We start from the raw sequence: 25198 nt of genomic DNA on the forward strand, positions 1-25198 counted from the left end.
ATTTTGGCACACACACAATAAAACAATTCTTGAGGTTCTACTTTGAGTCTGATACCAAAGTCTGAAGATGCAGAGATAATTTGTGATTCCTGCCATCAATAAGCTCACAGCTGATCCAATAAGACAAATAATGAATGGCCTCACATTATGGTTATTTGATATTGGATCATATTAAAGGGCAACCTGACCCAGCCTGGGGGAGTTATGGAATGAGGGGCATCAGAGAAGGATTCCTGGAACAAGTGATGTTATAGCTAAAAGTAGGTTCATAGTCTGGAGAAGGACTAAGCTAAAGCTGTCACTAATCAGAAGTGGGGGGGAGGGGATGGATGCCAGAGGAATGCCACCAAACACTCTGCCACTGTATTAACAGGTTTTAATTATCCTCAGTTACAAGAATGTGGCTGACTCTTTGATTCTTACAGCAAATTCATAGATTCTATCTCTCTCTGTATCTCTTTCTCAACACAGATTATGAAGATGAAACCAAAGGAAAAAAAAACATAATTATGACCTTTTCTTTAGAAATCCATCCATCATAGGGAATAAACTTGTAACTGTATCTAGAGAGTTTGGTCTGACTTATTTGCCAAGATTTAGAAATATTCTCATTCAATAAGGTTTTCATTATCTTATTATAGAAAGATTTCACATCTCCATTTGATCTATAAATATGAGATAAATATAAGTAAATCTATACCTATGATGTATAAAATAGATAATAGCAGAAAAGGAAAAAGAAGTCCTGAGCTTTCAGTTTTTTAAAGGACACATAGTCTGCTAAAAGTGATATGGTATTCTAGTCAGAAACAGATCAGTTAAAAAAAAAAAAAGAAACAGATCAGTTTGTATAGATACAATAGGAGATTTTAAAAATAAATCCTGTTAGTAGTAGCCATTTGCGATTATCAAGTCAACTAAGGTCTCAAGCAAAAATGCAATCTAGAAATGGCAATAATACATTGATGAAAAAAGAGAGTTGTTATTCGTAAAAGAATCAATTCAATATGCAGAGGAATTAAGAATTTTCTCATTCATTCTCCATTCTCTTTCCAGGGATCACCTAGTTCCTTTAGTTTCTGTGCTCTCTGGTGTGATTCTTCCTGACTGTCCTTTTTTGTATCCCTTTGTTTTGGCAAACAGATAAAAATAGCTCAATAACCTATGTAGCAGCTAATGTGGGTGACTGTGATATTATGAGAAGCATTATATACCCAATAGGGATACATGCTTTAAGAAATCATTTTAGAGGGGCACCTGAGTGGCTTGGTCTGTTAAACCTCCGACTCTTTTTTTTTTAAGTTTTTTTTTTTTTAATTCATGAGAGACACAGAGACAGAGACAGAGAGATAAAGAGAAAGAGAGGGGCAGAGACACAGGCGGAGGGAGAAGCAGGCTCCATGCAGGGAGCCCGATGTGGGACTCGATCTTGGAACTCTAGGATCACGCCCTGAGCCACCCAGGGATCCCCCTAAACCTCTGACTCTTGACTTCAGCTCAAGTCATGATCTCAAGGTCGTGAGATGGAGCCCTGCATCAGGCTCCCCACCCAGCGGGGAGTCTGCTTCCTCCTTCTCCCTCTCCCTCTAGCCCTCTCCCACTCTAAAATAAACAAACAAATCTTTTAAAAAAATCATTCTAGGGCTGGTCCTAGATTTGCTTAGGTCTCTATACATGCCACCTTCCAAGATCATAGGTATAAAATACCTAGCAAAAAGAACCATGTATAGTAAGTGATCACTTATTTTCAACTGTCTTTTTCCATCCCTACCACCAGTCATCCTCTCTTTGCATGGAGCCTACTCTTTTATAGTTTATAGTTGTCCAGATCCAATGCTAACTCCATATTCTGTAATTTGTAATTTCTATATGAGAATGCCTCCTTATACTTATTTCTGCATCCTATATACGTATATGATATACTTGAGTGGTGGTAAAACTTCTAGTTTTTCAGAATCAACAAAACTTACAGTTCTTCAAAAGCTCATTTATCTATTGAGCACTTGCCATGTGCCAGAAACTTCTCAGTACTTTATATGTGATTATCTCACTTACCCTCACAATTGTTCTATAAGGAAGTTGTATTCTTATCTATTTTAAGGATGAGGAAACTGAGGAACAGGTCAATCAGTTAGCTAGGGTCAAGGACAGGAGAGAAACACGGGCAGTGTAACTTCAGAGACTATACTGTAACCACTACACACAAAATGCCAGTGTTTTCTTCATGTTATAAGGTCAGCAAATTCTGGGAGTCTATTCTGTATAAAAGAGCCCCATGGTGAAATGATTTTGAGAAATTGCATACATGGAGTTTTGACAAAGAACTTACAAATGCAATATTTACAAATACAATAATTTACAAGTACAATAATTGACAAGACTTATTAGGAAAGAAAATGGTAGAGAAGTCTTGTTGCAAAGAAATTGACTTAATCTTGTTGAATCCATTGCTTCTCAACTTTGAACCTCAAAACCTGCTTTTATGTAGTTTCTAATAACACCTCCCAGAATGAAAAAAAAGACACCTCCCAGAATGAAAAAAAAAGACACCTCCCAGAATGGACATCTGTGGATAATACTTAAGGATAGTATTCAGAGATGGCCTCTTACCTGTGGCACTGAGAAATTTGGAGGTTCATGGCTGTCCCACAGGACAAATTCAAAAGAGTCTTCAAAGACCTCTCCACCAAAGTGACGATAGTAAATGATGCCATTAAATAGATCCCTCTGAAGGAAGCCAGGGACAGGATAGCCTATTGGGTCCACAAAACACCACATACTTTTGTAACAATCTTTCAGATATTGGGGTAAAAAGATACTGGACCTGTTTCCAAAGGGTTCTCTGCCTACCATGGTGTATGTATCCCAGAAATCTTCATAAATACTTCTAACAAAGCTTATAAATAATAAGTAGAAAAATTAAAGTTGCTACACCTGCCTTAAAAAAGGTAGAAAAATTAGCATTACAAAAATATTTTTAAGAAACATTCTTAAATAACACTAATACTTGATACCTATTTTGTTATTCCTGACTACTTCAAGTAGTCTTGAAATTACGCTATGAAATTATTCTAATAAAGCATAAACAAATGTTATTTGTGAAATTATTTTATCAATAATTTAGAAGAGGCCAAACACTTCTCTTCAAACTTATTTGTTCTATCATCGTGCTTGGCAGACTTAATTTTTCATAGGGTAATGGTTACCTTGAGGTTCAGCTCTGGAACTTGCTAGATGCACAAATTTGAATAGATCAATTTAACTTTTCTAAGTATCAGGCTTCCCATCCATAAAATGGGAATATCTTACCTCATAAACTTGATGTCCACCCTTGTACAAATTCTGACACCAAAATTCTTTATTCAAAACTTACCTATCAGTCCTGGCCCTGGCTTCTTCATGATCTCTCCAGCCTGAGGAGGTTTCGTGATATTAAAATAGATGTAGTCATCACTGGAGTCCATGTCTGATGCTCTCAGCATAGAACTCTGGATCAGTATGGTCTGCCCTTCCTCCAGTTCAATCACAACATTGCTTATGAGAAATGGGGGACTGTCATCTTTGGGCAAAATGTTGATGGGAAACTTATGGCGGATGCTGTGATGGCCATCGAATATCCTGAAGATCACAAAATCTTTGGTGGAGTCACTATCATCATGATGATAGCGAACAACTCCAGCCTGAAGGTCAGCCACAGTGAAGAGAAATCCTTTGCCGCCTGATGGAGAGAGCAGAGATGGAGCTGACTGAATGAGGGGTGCAGAAGGAGCAGCTGTAGTGAAAGCATCTATAAAACAGGGACAATCATACATATCTCATATTCCCTAGTAAGGATGAGAGAACCTAAAGAACAGTAAGCCTACAAAATATGTTAATTATTATCAAACTCATTGTTATCATCCTACATGGCAGCACTACTTAGATGGGCAATTTCGAACCAGGAGCAGCAGTACCATCTGGGAAGTCATTAGAAATGCCAAGTTCTGGAGGTGAGCTCCAGCAATCTGTATTTTACCAAACCTCCTGAAGAGTCTAACACATGCTAAAGTTTGAGAATCACTTGCTTATTGACCAAGAGCTAGAGCTCTGATATCAAATGGCCCAGGTTCAAATCCCAGTTCAGTCACTTTTTAGGTACAACACCTTAGACAGGTCAAGTTATCTAAATCTCAAGTTCTCCATTTGTAAAGTGGGAATAATAATTGTACCTCATTTCATAAAGCTAATAGAAGGTAGAGTATGTATAATGCTTTGTACAGTATCTAGGACAAAGAAAAAAAATATTAGTACTATTTTCTACCTCCTCTGAGCCACAACATCATCATGGGCTACCACTCTACTCTTCATTTCTACAGTATTAATAAACATTGCTTCACTCTGCATAAATGATTACAATTCTTGATGGCAGGTGCCCCAGTATACTCCTCATACTGTTTTAAAGCCCTCACTGGAATAAGTGATTAAACATTTGTATAATAGATACTACAGGTTACTTGCTCAGTAGTCACTTTCTGATTTTTCACCAGTATCAGACTCTAGTTTTATTTGGAATAGCATTATGATCATTTAAAAATACTCAGGTTCCCACACTTCATTCCATCTAGGAGGTAGTACGTGACTTGGTAGATTTAAGCGGAACCCACGTATCAGGTTCCAGCAAAAAGTTATTAAAGAAAGTAAATTAATTGACGTAACTTGTCCCTTCTCCTTCTTCCTTCCTAGAATGCAGACCCAAAGTCTGGAGATATAGGCACCATCCGGTGACCACTGTCAGAGCAGAAAGAGGTCCTGGAATCATGGATCTAGAATGCCTACCTCTGGGCAAATTTGTCACATGAGGAAAATAACTCTTGAATTTTTAAATAACTGGGTTATTTAAAATGGAAAATGGGTTTCCATTCCATGCAGCTGAATATCCACCCTAATTGATACACCCAGGCTTATGCTGACCTCCTACTTTCCTGGGATTGGGCAAGAGAATTTATCATTTTATTTTTTATTTCAGAATTCCCAATTACAAATGATAATAAATAAGAGCTCTCTTTCTGTTTTATACTTAGGAATACCAAGAGTATAATTGAATTAATTCCTCTAAGCTCACTACAAGAAATGGACTATATTATCATATGATATGAATATTATTTTTATTAGGGCTAATACCTTGTTAACTACCATCCTTATAATTATAACACAGTTAACATAATAACACAATGCTACTAACAATATAATATCAGAATGATTACCAAGTATTAAAAAAGCAAAGTTTTTCTGTTTCTCATCACAATTTTGTGAATCAGGGAAATATTTTGTCTTCCAACTGGGATAAGATCATCAGTTTAAGCATATATTTAGAAGGAGATCTGAGATTTAAATGATGAGCCAAGCACGAGATGCTACTCATAAAAGGTCATCCAGAGGCATCTGGATAGCTGAGTCAGTTAAGAGTCTGACACTTGATTTTGATTCAGATGAGGATCTCAAGGTCCTGGGATTGAGCCCTGCAATGGACTCACATTCAGTGGGGAGTCTGCCTGAGGTTCTTTTTCTCCCTCTCCCCCTGCCCCTTCAATAAATAAATAAATAGTCATCCACTGATGTGAGCATCCTAACACAGACGCTAATGCCTTCAAGATCCCCAGATTTTCTAGACATGACAATTCATTTAGAAATGAGGCCTAAGACAGAAGGCTAATTTGAACAAATTATAGCTAAAAACTTCCCTAATCTGGGGGAGGAAAGAGATATCCAAATCCAGGAGGTACCAAAACTCCCATCAAAATCAACAAAAGCAAGCCAACACCAAGATATATCATCTAAAATCTGCAAAATACAGAGATAAGAAAAGAATCCTGAAAGCAGCAAGGGAAAAGAAATCCCTAACTATAAGAGAAGACAAATCAGGTTCACAGCAGATCTCTCCACAGAAATCTGGCAGGCCAGAATAAAGTATCATGATATATTCAACATCCTGAATGAGAAAAATATGCAGCCAAGAATACTTTATCCAGCAAAGCTGTCATTCAGAATAGAGGAGAGATAGAGTTTCCCAGACAAACAAAAACTATGGGAGTTCATGACCACTAAACCAACCCTGCAAGAAATACTAAAGGGGACTCTTTGAGTAGGAAAGAATGACCAAAAGCAACAAAGACTAGAAAGGAATAGAGACAATCTCCAGAAACACCAATTGTACAGGTAATACAATGGATTTATAATACAATATAAATATAAATAAATTCAAATCTATCAAAAACCACTCTGAATATAAATGGACTAAATGCTCCAATCAGAAGACACAGGGTATCAGAATGTACTAAAAAAACAATATCCGGGCAGCCCAGGTGGCTCAGCGGTTTAGCACTGCCTTTGGCCCAGGGTGTGATCCTGGAGACACGGGATGGGTCCCACATCGGGCTCCCTGCATGGAGCCTGCTTCTCCCTGTGCCTGTGTCTCTGCCTCTCTCTCTCTTTCTCTCTCTCTCTGTGTCTCTCATTAATAAATAAATAAAATCTAAAAAAAAAAAAAAAAAAAAAAAACAAGATCCACCTATATGCTGCCTACAAGAGACTCATTTTAGACCAAAAGTAACCTGCAGATTGAAAGTGAGATCTTGGAGAACCATCTATCATGCTAATGGATGTTAAAAGAAACCGGAGTAGCCATACTTACATCAGAAAAACTAGATTTTAAATTAATGACTGTAACAAGAGATGAAGAAGGATACTATATCATCATTAAGGGCTCTATCCAACAAGATGATCTAACAACTGTAAATATTTATGCCCCCAACTTGGAAGCACCTAAATACATAAATCAGTTAATAACATAAAGAAACTCATTGATAATAATATAATAATAATAGGGGACTTTAATACCCCATTTACAGCAATGGACAGATCACCCAAGCAGAAAATCAACAAGGAAACAATGGCTTTGAATGACATACTGGACTGGATGGACTTAACAGATATATTCAGAACATTTCATCCTAAAGCAGCAGAATATGCATTCCTTTTGAGTGCACATGGAACATTCTCCAGAGCAAATCACAGACTGGATCACAAATCAGCCTCAACAATTACAAAAGTATTGAGATCATATCATGTATATTTTCAGACCACAACACTATGAAATTTGAAGTCAACCACAAGAAAAAATTTAGAAAAACTACAAATACATGGAGAGATAAAAACATCCCTTTGAAGAATGAATGGGTTAAACAGGAAATTAAGGAAGAAATAAATATATGGAAAGAAGTGAAAATGAAAACACAACAGTCTAAAGCCTGAAATGCAATGAAAGTGGTCAAAAGAGGGAAGTATCTAACAATATAAGCCTTTCTCAAGAAACAAGAAAAGTCTCAAATACATAACCTAAAAGAGCAACTAAAGCCAGTAGAAGAATGGAAATAAATGATATAGAAACAAACAAACAAAAAATCCACTGTAAAACAGATCAACGAAACCAGGAGCTGGTTCTTTGAAAGAATTAATAAAATTGTTAAGCCCCTTGCCAGACTTATTAAAAAAGAAAATAGAAAGTACACAAATAAATAAAATCACAAATTAGAGAGGAGTGATCATAACCAACACCACAGAAATACAAGTAATCAAAAGAGAATATTATGAAAAATTACATGCCAACAAACAGCAATCTGGAAGAAATGGACAAATTCCTAGAAACATACAAACTGCCAAAACTGAAACAGAAAGAAATAGAAAATTTGAACAGACCCATAACCAGCAAAGAAATTGAATTAGTAATAAAACATCTCCCAACAAATAAAAGTCCAGGGCAAGATGGCTTCCCAGGGGAATTCTATCAGACTTTTAAATTAGAGTTAATACCTATTCTTCTCAAATTGTGCCAAAAAGTAGGAATGGTAAGAAAATGTCCAAACTCCTTCTATAAGACTAGCATTACCTTGATTCCAAAACCAGATAAAGACTGCACTAAAAAAGAGAATTACAGGCCAATATCCCTGATGATGCAAAAATTCTCAACAAGATACTAGCAAGTCAAATCTAACAGTACATTAAAAGAATCAGTCACCATGATTAAGTGAGATTTATTCCTAGGCTGCACTGGTGGTTCAACATTTGCAAATTAGTCAACATAATATACCACATTAATAAAAGAAAGGATAAGAATCATATGATCCTCCCAATAGGTTCAGAAAAAGATTTGACAAAATACAGCATTCATTCTTGATAAATATACTCAACAAAGTAGGGATAGAGGGAACATACCTCAATATCATAAAGACCATATACAAAAGACTCACAGCAAGTATCATCCCTAATGGGGAAAAACTAAAAGCTTTTCCTCTACGATCAGGAACAAGACAAGGATGTCCACTCTGACCATTGTTATTTAACACAGTACTGGAAGTCCTAGCCTCAGCAATCAGACAACAAGAAATAAAAGGCACCCAAATTATCAAGGAAGAAGTCAAACTTTCACTATTTGCAGATGGTTCCATGGAGAAAACTCAAAAGTTTCCACCAAAATATTGCTAGAACTGACAGATGAATTTAGCAAAGTTGTAGGATACAAAATCAAGGTACAGAAATCTGTTGAATTTCTATACACCGATAATGAAGTAGCAGAAAGAGAAATCAAGGAATCAATCCCATTTACAATTGCAAAAAAACCCTAAGATATCTAAGAATAAACCTACGAAAGAGGTACAAGATCTGTACTCTGAAAACTACAGAACACTTATGAAAGAGATTGAAGATAACACAAAGAAATGGAAAAATGTTCCATGCTTATGGACTGGAAGAACAAATATTAAAATATCTATGCTACCCAAAGCAATCAACATATTTGATACAATCTCCATCAAAATACCACTAGCATTTTTCCCAGAGCTAGAACAAACAATTCTAAAATTTGTATAGAACCACAGAAGACCCTGAATTGCTAAAACAATCTTGAAAGAGAAAAGCAAAACTGGAGGCGTCACAATTCCTGACTTCAAGCTGTATTACAAAGCTGTAATCATCAAGACAGTATGGTACTAGCACAAAAACAGACACACAGATCAATGGAATAGAATAGAAAACACATAAATGGACCCTCAACTCTATGGTCAGCTAATCTTTAACAAAACAGAAAAGAATATCCAATAGAAAAAAGATAGTCTTTTCAACAATTGGTGTTGGGAAAATTGGACAGTAACATACAAAAGGATGAAAATGGACCACTTTCTTATACCATACACAAAAATCAATTCAAAATGGATGAAAGACCTAAATGTGATACAAGAAACAATCAAAATCCTAGAGGAGAACACAAGCAACAATCTTTTTAACTTCAGTCACAGTAACTTCTTACTAGACGCATCTCCAGAGGCAAAGGAAACAAAAGCAAAAATGAACTATTAGGACTTCATCAAGACAAAAAGCTTCTGCACAGTGAAGGAAACAATCCACAAAACTAAAAGGCAATCTACAGAAAGGGAGAAAATATTTGCAAATGACATATCTGATAAAGGGTTAGTATCCTAATATATATAACAAACTTGACACCCAAAAAACAAATAATCCACTTAACAAATAGGCATAAGACATGAATAGACATTTTTCCAAAGAAGATCCACAGATGGCCAACAGACACATGAAAAGATGCTCAACATCACTCAACATCAGGGAAATACAAATCAAAACTATGAAGAGATACCACTCCATACCTGTCAAAATGGCTAAAATGAACAACATAAGAAACAGTAGATGTTGGCGAGGATGTGGATAAAGGGGGACCCTCTTGCACTGTTGGTGGGAATACAAACTGGTGTAACCACTCTGGAAAACAGTATTAAGTTTCCCCAAAAAGTTAAAAATAGAACTACCCATGACCCAGCAATTGCACTACGAGGTATTTACTCAATGTATACAAAAATACTGATTTAAAAAAAAAAAGAAAAAAATACTGATTCAAAAGGGTATATACACTCTGATGTTTACAGCAGTATTGTCAACTATAGCCAAATTATGGAAAGAGCCCAAATGTCCACCGACTGATGGATAAAGAAGTTGTGTACACACAATGGTGTGGTATACACACACATACACAAACACACACACACACACACTGGAATAATACTCAGCCATCTTGGCAAGAATGACATCTTGCCATTCGCAATGACATGGATGGAGCTAGAATATATTATGCTAAGCAAAATAAGTCAATCAGAGAAAGACAAATACCATATGATTTCACTCACATGTGGAATATAAGAAACAAAACATGAACATGGGGCGGGGGGAGAGAGGGAAGGAAACATTAAGAAACTCTTAACTATAGAGAACAAACTGAGGGTTAATGGAGGGGAGGTAGGTGGAGGATGGTATTAAGGAAGACACTTGTGATGAGCACTGGATGTTATATGTAATTAATGAATCATTAAATTCTACTTCTAAACCAATATTACACTATATGTTAATCAACTAGAATTTAAATTAAAACTTGGGAGAAAAAAAGAGAAAGAAATGAGGACCAAAAGATGCTATGTACATCCTGTTAAATATGATTTGCCTTTGGAGAGACTATTTCTTGGGTTCTCTTCTAGGTTAGAGAGGCTGATATTTCACCTCTGAGTGTAAGTTGTCCATGCTGCAGGCCGCCCACGGTGACCAGCTGGACAGCATGGATGTCATCATTGTCGACAATCTGAAACTGTTCCCAAGTGATGGCCCGAGATTGCCCCTCTAGAAGACTCAGACCTACAAGAGAAAATAGAAAACTGTCCTGAAATTTCTATGACATGCCAACATGCCTATTTTAAGACAAGATTAATGAATTTTCACTCACAAAACTAGCTGAAAATTGTATCTTTGAAAGCTTTTCAAGAAATTGGAATTTAGCTTTTATTTTTGGTAATATTTTCTTTTTCTAAGATTTATTTATTTATTTATTTATTTGAGAGAAAGAGTGCAGAAGGGAGAACCAGAAGGAGAAGTAGAGGGAGAGGGAAACTCAAGCAAACTCCACACTCAGCATAGAGCCCTATGTGGGGCTCAATCTCATGACCCTGAGATCATGACCTGAGCTGAAGCCAAGAGTCAGACATTTAACCAACTGCACCACCCAGGTGCAGGAAAATATACTTTTTCATACTATTAACTCCAATCTGACAACTGGTTCCTTATATATCCATTGGAGGCATGGTGATCCAGAATATAAATATTAAAGGAAAGAATAGATGTTCTCAGTGTTCTCTCATTCAAAAATGTCCACAAGGAATTTTTCAAAGATGGCATCCAGGTAATTTTAGCGAGCAAAAGAATCAGAAGAGCTTTTACATGTGAGTTAAGAGTACAAGAGTAGCTCACAGGACAGAGAATGTAAAGTGGTTAAATGTGCAAATATGGAGCTACTACGCTAGGGGAGTGTTTAAGGGTATTAGACATGAAGTGTCTGACACTTTGCAATGAGGACTGAATTTAACTAAAGGAAATGCAATAAAATCTTCTCCTTGGACCCAGCATGCTGGAGGGTAATTGCTACTCAGAGCAGCAAGAATACAGATCCTGGCTGGAACACTCCAGTTAAAACAGGGAGCTGAGCATCACCAACCATTCCCATTATTCAGTAGATCCGGGAGTTGACAGATTACAAAGAATCTTAAAAGGGAGCAAAGCTTTTTAAGGAACCAAGTAGATAAAACTTAGAGGCAGTATATGGATGGACTGGGTTACACTCCCTTTCAAACCTGCCCAGCTTTCCCTGCCTCCCTGGCTGTGACCATGTGCCCCCTTTCCTGCAACAGCAGGCCGACAAGGGTCCCCAGAGTCCCCACAATTATAAAGTTCTGGCTGCCACCTTTGCCTCATCTACTGATATGGCTGGTTGGCTCAACCATTCTCTTCGGCAAGGGCCAGGTTTTGGCATGACTTACCCTTGTGACCATGGCCAGGTCCTACACCAGGGGACACATTGAGTTTGTGTAGTAGTCACAAAGAGGGGCCAGGTAGCACATCATGGACATGTGGCGAGTCGACATCCATTGAGGCAAACTGACCACAGTGAGACAGGAGATGGAAAGCAGCTAAGAGAGAGACTATTCACCCCTCCCCCATCCCACCCCTGACTGACCACACACAGTGGTTCCATCTCCTTCTGGAGACACCAGCATGGCTAACAATCAACTTCACTTTCTCATAAACTTTGTCATGCCACCTTTTTATTTGTTCCCCACAATTTCCTTTTCCTCTTCTTGTTTTCAGTATAGGGTTAGTGCATATGACCTGCCTCAAGGACTGCTGGCTAGGGAACTTGGGATAGGACATACAGTATGAAGAAGGAGAGAGAGAGAAAGAAAAGGGGGGGAAGAAGGGATGGAGGAAGAAAAGAAAGAAAGAAGGGAGGAAAGAAGGGAGAAAGGACAAGCACTTATAAATAATTTCTGTTAAGGGCGCCTGGGTGCCTCAATTGGTGAAGCATCTTATTACTCTTTGTCTTGGTTCAGGTCTTGACCTCAGGGTCATGAGTTCAAGCCCCACACTGGGCTCCATGCTGGGTGTGGAGCCTACTTAAAAATTTAAAAAAAAAAAAAAAAAGAATCTCTATGACTGTGACTGGTAATAAGGGTTTTGAAGCCAAGAGTGTATGGCACAGCACAGTACCAGGCATCATGGGAGATAGCAGAAGAGCAAACAAGAAGACTAGAAGTATATACAGCAAAATATTAACAGTGGTTCTGTCTTCATGGTGGTAATAAATGATTTTATTGATTCATTACTGTTTCATTCATTTACTCATTACTATCCATTCATCATTGTTACCATCATTATTATTATTACCCATTCATTCATTCCTATTGTTTAATACACTTTCCAAGTTTTCAATGACGAACATATATTAAGTTCATAATAGGTAAAAATTCATTTTAAAAAAGATTCTCATATCCAAATAGCCAAAACCAGATTTTGAGCTCTCTTAACCAGCTTGAGTTTTACAGATAATACAGAGTATTAAATCTTTATGCTCAAGCAGTAATCCACTTAATATGTGATCATTACTAAACTTCATGTTATCAATTCCTTCTTTTCTTTCATTATCCCTCTTACAGAGGTAGAATGGGACGTAGAATCTGCAAGACTGCTCAATCCATGTTCTCCACACACCTGAAGCTCACACACATACAAACATGTGTGTGGGTACCCTCGTGTAAGGGCATGTGAGTGAGTGTGTGTGTGTATGTAAGCCACAACCTGAGGACTTAAATCAGACACAAATATTTTCCCCTTAACAGAGCCTACCACCATCACTTATAAGTATGTTTTGAATGCTATCAATGGGATCAGTGGGAAAGGAGAAAATCTTCATTCACATTCCCCATTTACATCTGATCTAAATATACACATTGCATTATAAGACCACTCACAAGTGACCTTCTTTTAAAACAAAGCAGTTAAAGCTCTTATTCATGTATTATGGCATCCTTGCATGTCCTAAAAACAGGACAATGAATTAGTCTACAGCTTCCTTTCTTTCCTCTGAATAGTCAGAGTTGGAGACTTTTTCTCTCTATGTCCAACTATAGTTTAATATCACAAAGAGTCACTTTTTGCCTCATTCAGTTGAAAGGTGTCCTTCTGGCTTATTTCCTACAAAGGAAAAACTTGGCTTCACCACACAGGAATCCTGGATTTAAATTTCTCACCCTGCCAGTAGGAAAAACAAAACAAAACAAAAACAACCATCTGATTCCCTTAACTTGTCTGGGTTTCAGTTGCTTCATGTGTGAAATGGGAAGAAAACAACCTTTCTTTCCCAACCCATAAACTTTCCTGCCTTCCCTTCAGGGCTATGTTGCTTGACGCCCTATACTGAGTTTCACCTGTGTTCCAGGACACTCTCGGGGCATTTGTATCTGCTGTTCTGATGGAGATGTGGACCGTAATAGGCGCACTCCTTTCAAAGAAGAAGTCGTAAACCTCCACCTCCACCTGTAAACAAACAGTTGCATAAGAATCACACATTGACAATTTATAGCATAAAATACCATTATTCCCTGGGGTATACACTATACACCACAGATGGAGGCAAAACAGATTTAGGTTTCTGCTGTTGCCTGATCCCTCTTTTTAAACGATTTACTTATTTATTTTAGAGACAGAGAGTGAGAGAGAGAGAGAAAGAAAGAGAGAGAGAGCAGGGGGAGGGGATGTGGGGGGAGAGAAGCAGACTCCCCGCTGAGTATGGAGCCCAACACAGGGCTCCATCTCACAACCCTGAGATCATGACCTGAGCTGAAATCAAGAGTTAGATGCTTAATGGACTGAACCACCCAGGTGCCCCACCTGATCTCATTTTTGGCAACCTGAGCTCACAATTTCAGGCTCTAGATCTTATTCCTTAGTTAACAGTATTTTTAAATTTTCCTTTCCATAAAAGAAGCTTTTAACCTGAAAGCAAATATGCTGGAGAAAGATTCCTGCAATTGCTCAGGAGACCAGCATCAGACCAATCCAGCTCTTTCAAAGGCATAGGGTCTAGAGCAGTGGATTTTAACTGAGGGAGACTTTGTTCCCCCCACCCCCACCCCAGGAGACATTTGGGAATAGCTGGAGACATTTCTGGTCTCAAAAGTGGGTATTCATGGTGGGTGGTACTACTGACCACTAATAGTGGATAGAGGCCAGGGATGCTCCATGCACAGGACAGACCCCACAATATAGAATTATCCAGTGCAAAATGCCAATGTACTGCCTGTAAGAGACCCTGGTCCAGAGGCATCTATCTCTCCAAACATAGTTTTAAATATCCAGATTTTATTTGCCTCCATGAAATCCATCAGTAATAAATGGTGCTATATGATATGGTATTTTTAAAGATTTTTTATTTATTTATTTATTTATTTATTTATTTATTTATTTATTTATTTATTTATTTGAGAGAGAGAGCCCGAGCAGGGGTTGAGGGGAGGCAGGGAGTGAGGGGCAGAAGGAAGAGAAGTTTTGAACCTTATTATGTGTTATGCACACATTGCATGAGATGCTGACATGGGAGGATAACGTATAACACAGAAATGGAAGGCATATGCCTACTTTTGAAAAATGTCCATTTGACAATGATGTCCATTTGGTCATCAGAGAGGATAAATGATCAAATGGCAACATATCAGCAAATACTACCAACAAAAGAAAGAGATTCAAGACTGCCAAAGTAACAGACTGAAAATGAAACCATACCCAGGTGGAGATGTCTTTTGGAGATGTAATGTAAATATCTATTAGGTCGAGCCATATAAAATCATATGTCACATGCTCACTAAGAAACACTGTTCTCAAACCAACAGAGTACCTAATAAAATGAGTTTGAATTTTCATGGCTGAAAGAACGGACCACCTTGGCATTACAGTCCTCGGAAGGGTTGGCCATTGTTCTGCTCTCAGCGGTCCCACTCCAGGTGGCTGAAAGAGCCGAGGGCTTCCAACCCACATAATCTGCAAAGCATCTAATCGCCACTGAGAAAATTAAAAAGTCACCTTCTAACAACAACAACAACAAAATCACATATTTGGACAGGTTCTGCTTTAAGATTACATTATACAATGCTGGAAAAGACACATGAAGCGGCCTGAGTAGCTGTGCTTTATTTATGAGTTCAGGGTAAAACCAGACGTCTAAAGAGAAATTACTTTATAATATGGAAGGAATGAGAAGTGAGAGCAAGAAAGAAAAAAACAGCTGTCACTTACTATTATGAAAAAAAAAAAAAAAAAAAAGCAAAGGGCAAAGCATGTCATTTACAGCCTGAAGTCTTTTGTCTGCCCTGGAGGCTAAATGCTGAAAATGCCTAAATTAGATGGAGGACAATTTGGAACCCCAGGGACACTCATTTTCCTTAATAAACCTGAAGTCAAGTCTGTATCAATCTGCTCATTTAAACTTTCCATCCTGTTCATGTTCAAATCAACTTGCTGGTAGGTAAGTTTGGTAAGGGTTATTACGCACAGACTGTAACCAGCTGTTCTCAACTCCCAACCAAAACAAAGATGAAAGAGCCTGGAATAGCAGCAGAAAGTACTTAGGTTAGACAGAAAGAGGACTTTTCTGACAGGAAAGTGTTTGATAGGGAAATTAGTTCTCCAAAGAGATTATAGAATCTCCTACCTGGAGTCAGTGTTACTCATTAAAATTTAGGATCCCAGTAAAACACTCCTCCAAACAAGAGGGAATAGAATTTATTAATGAGGGGCACTTGGGTGGCACAGGGGGTTGAGTGACCTGAGCTCAGCTCAGGTCATAATCTTGGGTTCATGGGATCGAGCTCCAAATTGGACTCCACACTCAGCATGAGGTCTGCTTGAGATTCTCTCTCCCTCTCCCTACCCCTCCAACTTGTGCTCTCTCTCTCAAATGAATAAATATTTTTTTAAAACAGAATTTGTTAGTGAAAGGATTGTGGACAGAGTCATCTCTAACTTCCATGGTCTATGTATTGTAGAAAGGACATTAAGGACACAAGAGTTCTCAAACTGGTGAGCTCTGGGCCAAATGTGGCCCTCAGACATACAATTTTGTAGCTGCCACAATATGTTTTAGAACTTTTTGTTTGTTTGTTTTAGAACTTTTAATATGTATTCCATATTTAGAAATTGAAACATTTTCACAAAAAAACTTACAGATTTCCAACTCCTCTGAAAGAACAAGAGCTAAGGCTACCCTGGGTGTGTCCATATTTGTCTGTTTTCAAACAGGGCAGCAATCACCTGAGCTTGGGTGCAGCTGCCTCCGAAGCTGCAGCTCTTTCTTCTGCTCCCCCACAGTCTCCGTTCCCCACCCCCTAACCCGTGGGTTTATTAATTTGCATCACCTGGCTCCTCTTGGCATCTGAGTGTGGCCCAGATTTACAGTGATTGATTCTCCTCTGAGGCACTGACCCTACAAACTAGACTGAAGGTGAGGGGAAGTGGCCTCCCTCTCCAATAACTCTGGAAACCAAATAGGCTGACGCTCTGTCTCCTTTTTTTCTTACCTCGTAATGTCTCCGCACAGAATGGCTGCTATTCGGTGGTTGATAGGCTATCTGCAGGTCACTGAGATCTTTCCAGGTGAATGAGGAGACCGGTCTGGTGTGATCCCAGAGATGAGTCACGTAGCCCTGGAGTGGCGCTTTAGTAATGTTAAACACCAGCAAGGACTTCGGGGTCTCGTCCTCTTCACAATCCAGAACGGATGTAGTCAAAGAGGTCAGGATGAACTGATCCACTTCCAGAGTAAACATGGCCATGAACGCAGCCCTTGGAATCTGATTAGGAATGCCAGGTCTGATATAGACGGGCAACCACGTGCTCTCTGACTTTTGAAGGGGAAAGAAAATACAAAGGAGAAGTAATATGAATGAAGCTATCACATACATGGTTAATAGAATGGTGTGTCCGGAAATGACTTGAAGCCTGGCTGCACATTAGAATCGTTGCAGAGTTTTAAACATATACTGATGCCGAAGCTCCATCTCTGCAGGTTCTTTTTTTTTTTTTTTTTTCATCTCTGCAGGTTCTAATTTAATTGTTCCCCAAAAGGGACCAGAAAATTGGTATTTTTAAAGTTCTCCGGTGAGTCTAATATGTAGCCAGGGTTGTAAAGGGATATTCATTTTGGCATCAGAAGGAGCTGTCCTGGGATGCTTAGGTGGCTCAGTCAGTTAAGCGCCTGCCTTTGGCTCAGGTCATGATCCCAGGGTTCTGGGATGGAGCCACAAATTGGGGTCCCTGCTCCATGGTGGGGGGGGGGTTGCTTCTCCCTCTGCCCCTGCTCTTTCTCTCTCTAACAAAATCTTTAAAAAAGAAAAAAGGAAGTAACTGCCCTTTGACACTATCTCTAGCACTTATGATTTGTGTGATTTTATTTAAACAGGATATTTAACTCCTAAATATTTTCCCCCCATTTGTAACATGGAAATAGTGAACCCCCAAGGATTAACCCCCAAGGATTAAGTGAGATAGCCAAAGTAAAGCACTCAGCAGTGCCTGGCACATGCTACCAACCTCCTCTGGCTGCTGTACCCACTTCCTGTCATATGGTTTTAAAGATGGCTAAGGCAAGATGAAGGGAAATGTCTCTATAACTCAGTACTCATGCAACTGAAGGATGGTGGCTCGGTTGTCTAGTTAGTTAAGACCCTGAGTCCCCAAGTGAGGAGTAGGTAATTTAAAAAAGTTACCAGTCAGGCTAGAAATGCATCCTCCTCAAATGAGAGAGCTATGAGCAAAAGGCCCCAGTAATGAGGATCTCCAGAGAAACCAGGAAATTGCATCTTGGGATCTGAGGTGTCAACAGGTGCTATGAGAAAGAATCCTCAGAGCAGAAGATGCTGGTTATCATGGGACTGTTAAGAACAACACTAAATGATAAGAGTCACATCCAATATCCTGAACACTGGACATTGGACTAGAAGTTGTAATCTATATATAACAAAATGTTGAAAATGGAATTTTTTTTGGCTCAGTCTCAACTTAAGTTCCAATGAAAGAAATATCAGATATCAAAGTGAATGTGATACCAATACTCTAGGAAGAATTTATAAACGCAAACTGTCTGGAACTGGTCTAGAACCCTCTCACCCACTAGAAGAACAGAAAAGGGTTGAGAAGGGTAAGAGAAAAATCTATTTGTAAAGAAGACCGCTTTGCTATGCTGAGTTACTCCCTCCATCCCCAACCTCACATACCCCATGGAGGGGAAAGGTGGGCAATGCTACCTCTGTCTCACTTGTCAGGAGAGAAGTTTCCTTAAGGCCAGCCTTACAATGTATCTTTCACAGATAAGAACACAAGGGACTGATGCTGGGCTCTTATAGGAGTAAGCTAAGTAGCCAGACACAGAAGAATAATGGTGCTTCTTCTGGGATCTCCCTATAGTCCTTGTTTGTGGCAGAAGAAAATATATGAGAGTTCCCAGATATGGGCAAGTGGGACAGAGGATTGGTCTGGAGTCATCCTGGACTCTGACCTTTTGGGTACATCCATGAGAAGCCAAAGAATCCCAGCAGCAGGCCGCTGAAGGTGGAAATCATCCTAGAGCTGTGGGAGGAATTGCAAGTGAATATTCAGGCAAGAAATGCAATGAGATCATTTCTCAGGAAATGAGATCCACCAGAAAGAGACCTCCAGGATGGGGGAATCCCCAGAGAAATCAAAATTTGTTCTGGAGACAAAGAATCAGCTGGAAACACTTGCCAGAATTATACAGCATGACGTCATATTCTATCAGTTTCTGATCAAAACCCTCTCTCCCCAATGCTCCCCACAAAGCACCCATCCCAAGACCATAAGTTCTGAAACTAGCCAGCAAAACTCAGAAGAGAGAAGAGGAACAAAGAGAAAAGGAAATCAACTCCTCTCCTCTCCCACTGCATGCTTAATGAAGACAAATTAATGATATGCTGAGACATCTCAGTGTTTAAAGTATCTATTCTTTACATGCCATTTAAAAAAAAAACATTTAAAGGGGTGCCTAGGTGGCTCAGTTAAGCATCAGACTCTTGATCTCAGTTCAGCTCTTGGTCTCAGCTCAGGTCTTGATCTCAGGGTCATGAGTTCAAGCCCTAGATTGGGCTCCATGCTGGATGTGGAGCCTACTTAAAAAGAAATTATTTAAAGAGTAATAATTTTGAAAATTCAAGAATGGGAAAATCACTGTATGTAAGGACTGGTGCTGAACAGCAAGACCATTTAAGCCTAGAGTTAAGCCTAAAGAAAGATGTTATTTTAAACATCTTAACAAAATGGAGAGAAGTGTCAAAAGAGCTTATTTGAAATAAAAGATAGATGATTTAAAAAATAACAGGTATGGGACACCTGGATGGCTCAATGGTTGAACATCTGATCCAGGGTCCTGGGATTGAGTCCCACATCGGGCTCCCCGCAGGGAGCCTGCCTCTCCCTCTGCCTGTGTCTCTGCCTCTCTCTGTGTCTCTCATGAATAAATAAATAAATATTTTAAAAAAGAAATAACAGGGATAACAACCAAATGCCAGAGCTAAAATTGCAGATTGTATAAACAAAGCCTGGAAGGTGGGCAATCACCAGGAGAAAGGATAAATAGGATCACTCCTCATCATATATAGGAAGGACCTAAGGGACCTCATTTCATTTTTTATCTTAAGTGTTAAAAAAACAAGTTAAACAATGCTTTAAGTTTTGGAAATAAATCCCAGTAAAACATAAAATGGGATAAAAGACTCTCAGATGAGTGAAGGAAAAGGCATAGAAAATATAATCTCTATTGTAAGATGATTTTTTTTATTAGCCAGAAAGCATAAAACAAGATAATAGGGGCACCTCGGTGGCTCCATTGGTTAAGCATCTGCCTTCAGTTCAGGTCATGATCCCAGGGTCCTGGGACTGAGCTCCGCGTTGGGCTCCCTGCTCAGTGAGGAGTCTGTTTCTCCCTCTGTCCCTCCCCCAACTTGTGCTCACGCTCTCATTCCTCTCTCTCTCTCTCAAATAAATAAAATGTTTAAAAAATAAAAAGATGATAGAAAAAAAATACATATCCATTGTAAAACTATAGCTTATATTCCCATGTTCAAGACAAATATTCTGAAATTATACCTCTAATTACATGTGTCTTATAGGAGAGACATTTAAAATAAAATTACATACAAAGATTAAAAGTAAAAGGTTGATCAAAAGTTATCATGTAAAGAAAAAAGCAGATGTGACCATAGTACTTTCAAAGAAAGATGAATCAAGGCAAAAAAACATTAAAAAAGAACAATGTGGGTAGTTAAATGATAAAATATATGACAAAGATTATTATAAGAAGCATTATACTTAATATTATACTGGCCAAACTAGTGGGGAATAGAGCAAAAATAAGAGGACTAATTCCTGAAAAAGAAAGGACAAAATTATCATCATTACTGAGAGATATAATTAGGTCTTCAAAGGCTCAAAGAACTTAAAAATTCTTAGAATAATTGAATTCAAGAAAGAAGCCAGATAAAAGAAAATTATACCAAAAAATAGTTTTCCCATTTATCATCAGTAACCAATGAGAAGATAAAATGAAGGTGGAAAGTGTTTATTCACAGTAATTTCCCAAAAGCAAACTGCCTAGGACTGGACTTATTAGGTATGCTCAACTTACATGAAGAAAACTGCAAATTTTACAGAAACATATCAAAGAATGTTTGCTTAGATGAAGTGAGGCCCCTCATTTCTGGATGAGAAGGCTCAATATGGTAAATGCTCTAATATTCCAATTATTTCCAAAATACTTTATAGTTATGATCCAATTCTGATAAAAAAATACTTAAGGGCCTTTTCTTTAATGAATATAAATGGATTAATTCTTTATTGAGAACTAAGATTAGGTGAGAATGGATAAGAAAACGTTGAAGATAAGTAATAAGGAAGAACTTGCCTGTAAAATATTAAAGTGTATTATTGACCTTTTAGATTTAGGATAACTGATACTGGCACAGGAATAAGGTGGTAAATCTAAGGAACAAAAGAGCTAGACTTGAAATCGTATACGTTAACACCTTTCTATACAATAGAAGCAACAAAAATCAATGAGAAACAGAAATCCTTATTCAACAAATAGTGCTGAAAATTTTGGCTATTTGAGAAAAAAAAACCTGTTCCGTGTTTCACAGTATGCTAAAATTCATTTCAGATTGATTTAAAAGGCTAATGTAAACAAGAAAACCTTAAGAATCTAGAAGAAATCATGGATGAAATAGTCATTTAGTCACTTGATGAGGCTGGACTGTACAAGCAAAAAAATAATAAAATGACAATATTTTAAAACTTCAAATATAGTATAAGTTCAGATCCATAAGCAGATCCAACACTGGTGCAAACGACTCCTTACCATGAGTGTGTGTATGTGTGTGTGCATAAAGTGGAAGAAATAGAACCTATTTTGCTTTCTGACTTTTTAAAAAAGTATTCTCCACAGTGAACATATTACTTTGATATCCATAAAAGAATGTGTTTTATGGCATGCCAAATTGACTATGGAGTGGGTTAATTAATAAAACAAGAAGGTCATTTTAAGGGGTAAAATGGCAAACTGATCTAAAAATAGAAACAAATAATACCCTAACTCAGTATAGAGAGGTAAAAAAGAAAAATCTGTTCAGGAAGAAAAATGAGCCTAATTTTTTAATGGAGGTAAGATAGCAATAAAAGTGAAGTTTTGGGGCTTCTGGGTGGCTCAGTCAGTTAAGCATCTGACTCGATTTTGGCTTGAGTTGTGATCTCAGGTCCTGAGATTGAGCCCTGCATCAGGCAGACTCTGCACTGAGCATGGAGCCTGCTTGAGATTGTCGCTTTTGTTCTCTGTGGTCCCACACTCCCCCACTCTCTCCCTCTCTCTCAAAATAAAATAAATTAAATTAAAAAATATTTTTGTGTCAAAAAGATGAGAAGACATCTACTAATAGTTAGACCTAGAATTTAGTCTTGACTCAGTCATAAAACGGCCGTGTATGTACAGGCACAGTATGCACTTTCTCTGACCACCACCACACAACAAGACGTTTGGGCTAGGCCAGTTATTCCCAAACATAGCTGATGATCCATTTTTTCCTAGGTCACTTTTTTAGCTAGCAAAATATGCACAGTACTAACTATGTACCAGGCTTCATGACAAGTGCTTTATAAGTATTATCTCATTTATTTCTCTCATTTACCCTAAGAAGTAGATTCTATTATCTCCATCTTAAGATTTTTTAAATGAGGCATAAAATTCATGGTCAAAAGCTAGTTAATCAGACATTTGAGCCCAGGCAAACTGGGCCCAGTGTTCATGCTCTTAGCTGTCGATGTTAGGCTCAGAAATCTATCCTTTAAAATTCATCAAGTGATTTGCCTAATCAATTTGACCAGACCATCTCAAAGTTGGTTTTTTTTTTCATCTCAACTCTAAAATTCTCTGATCCTGTCTTGTCATTTTCTTATCATGTTTTATCTTATCAATTCTGTGGGAGTGACAGTGTTCCCTAATCTGAGTTTCTTGGGAGAAATCCTGTGAGAAGCCAAATTTTGAAAGATGGAGGTCTTTCATGAATGTAATCTTTTTTTTTTTTTAAGATTTTATTTATTTACTCATGAGAGACACACGGAGAGAGACGCAGAGACACAGGCAGAGAGAGAAGCAGGCTCCACACAGGGAGCCCAATGTGGGACTAGATCCCAGGACTCCAGGATCATGCCCCTGGGCCGAAGGCAGGCACTAAACCACTGAGCCACCCAGGCTGCCCTCATGAATGTAATCTTGGATCATTTTATACCAGCACAAAATCCAAGCTGTTTCAGCTGGTACATAGTTGCCCCACTCACCCAAATAAACAAATTATACAGTGTATAAATCAGTTGAGTAGCATGTTAAATATTTCATATAAACTGATTTCATCTTCTACCTTCATTTCAGTGTGAAGAGATTAACAAGAGGAAAGGGCAGGAGGACAATTTAACTGAAACTGAAAGATAGAGAAGGCTGTAGGGGACCTGTCTCCTTGATGACCTGGTCTTCCATCTCAGAGCCTGGAAGAGGGAAAAGGATATAATCTGCTATGCCCATAATAATGAAACTGAGCCTCTCCTTGCTCCCTGTTTCCTGTGGCCTTGCTGGTTGACGTGTGGGCCCCATGATTTCTTCTAACGGTGAAAAGAGGTTCAAACAAAGAAGGAGCGAATGAAGCCTCAAAGAGAGGGTGCTACAAAAGACCATATGACAAGCTAAAGAAGACTGAAGGAGAGGAGAAAGAAGGATAGCATGGTTGGCCCCAGCCCTTCCTCCATTGCCTTAGTGTTGGCAAAGCTAGAAGAGAGCCAGCGACAAGAAATCATACACTGATATTCTGCACATAGCTCTGGGGTTAAGCACTTGCTGGCAAAATCAACAAGCCTGAAGTTCTATTCTATTAAGGGGAGTCCCACCCATAATAGGGGAGAAACTGTCCGTGGCATGGCAGCCAACATGAGCACCACCATGGAAGTGGCTCTCTTGCAGCAGGTCATCCTAGGACACAGACACATAACCCCCAGTTCTACCTTGTATACGATTTTGCTCCTGCCATCTGTGAGGTCCACCTGGATGGAGATGTAGTCGATGTTGGGAGAAGGGGGATCTGTGTGTTGATAATGAAGCCCCATCAACAGGAACTCCTCACAGCTCACATTGACACTTCCCATTTTCTTCAGTCCCAGGGCACAGCTTCCACCTGGACACCTCAGCTCTGTTCCCAGTTCTAGAATGTTCAGCAACTGAGTTGAGACAGTCACTAGAGCATGATTGTAAAATTAAAAAACCAATCCTCCCTCCCATGGATACTGACTCCCTCTCACTGCCTCAAGAATACCCACACATACCCTCTAATCATTCAAGGAGGGGGTTGGCATTACTCTACAACCCCTGAATTTCTTTTCCTGAGAAGAATGTTTGACCAGTTGTCTCCTGAGCTCCCTGCCCACCAAAAGTTACACTGAGAGAAAAGTAATAAAATATGTGTTCTGATGACTGAATATTCCTGACACATAGGCCAATGGATCATGACTGGCCTTCCATACTCCACTGCCAGCCTTCCAATCACAGCATCCACATCCAGGGGTCTGTCATGATCTCACTCCAATGCTGTTCTACTCACTCAAATTCTCTTCCCACTGTGCTCATCACACCCCTGAGTCCTGATACCTTTCCAGGTCCCCTTAGTCTATTTACTAAACCCTCTTTTAAGTATGCTTTGACCACCTGAACCAACCTGCTCTCTCCCACTAAAGACCACAATCATCTCTGCAATAGTGTATCTCTGCCCAGCTTCATTTCACTGTTGTGGGGTGACACCCACAGGCCACGTATTTTTCGAGTGGGCTTTTGTACATTTCCTTGATGTACAAAATCAGTATTCTATTTCTTAACCAGACAGTTGTGAACACTAAATGAGAAGACTCATGCATAATCACGTCCTTAGCTGTAAATTATTGCCCAAATGCAAGTATTCCTATGACTGTGATTGTCTTCATATAGTGCCTAGAGCATTATTAAGCACAGAGGAGGTGCCCAAAATATACTGATTAAATGAATAGCAGAAGGAACGTTATCTATTAACTTCTCCTGATTTAAACCATAGCTAACTGCCCACCTGCTCTACCTCAAACTTATTTGTAATCAAATCATACTTAATAAATGCACCAATTACTCTTACGACCGTTGTCATTGTTACTATGA

General features: G+C 38.7%; 1 protein-coding gene across 12 annotated transcripts in view; it reads right to left on the reverse strand.

The window, feature by feature from the left end:
* Window positions 1–25198, reverse strand: part of FREM1 (FRAS1 related extracellular matrix 1) — a 164745-nt gene that overhangs the window by 102589 nt on the left and 36958 nt on the right. For 11 of the 12 annotated variants that reach the window (XR_005366776.1, XR_005366777.1, XR_005366778.1 and 8 more), the window contains 6 exons: window positions 24025–24221; window positions 16992–17315; window positions 13848–13956; window positions 10597–10728; window positions 3374–3718; window positions 2611–2753 (listed from right to left, as the gene is read on the reverse strand). Coding sequence is in view for 9 of the 12 variants with exons in the window: in XM_038552420.1 (XP_038408348.1) it covers window positions 2611–2753; window positions 3374–3718; window positions 10597–10728; window positions 13848–13956; window positions 16992–17315; window positions 24025–24221 (1250 nt within the window). In the remaining 3 variants the exon portion in view is untranslated. Of the gene's footprint in view, window positions 1–2610; window positions 2754–3373; window positions 3719–10596; window positions 10729–13847; window positions 13957–16991; window positions 17316–24024; window positions 24222–25198 lie in introns of those variants that run through there. The other variant, XM_038552423.1, reaches the window with a different exon arrangement.

The sequence above is a fragment of the Canis lupus genome, chromosome 11 (genome assembly GCF_011100685.1).
Source record: "Canis lupus familiaris isolate Mischka breed German Shepherd chromosome 11, alternate assembly UU_Cfam_GSD_1.0, whole genome shotgun sequence".
NCBI lineage: Eukaryota > Metazoa > Chordata > Mammalia > Carnivora > Canidae > Canis > Canis lupus.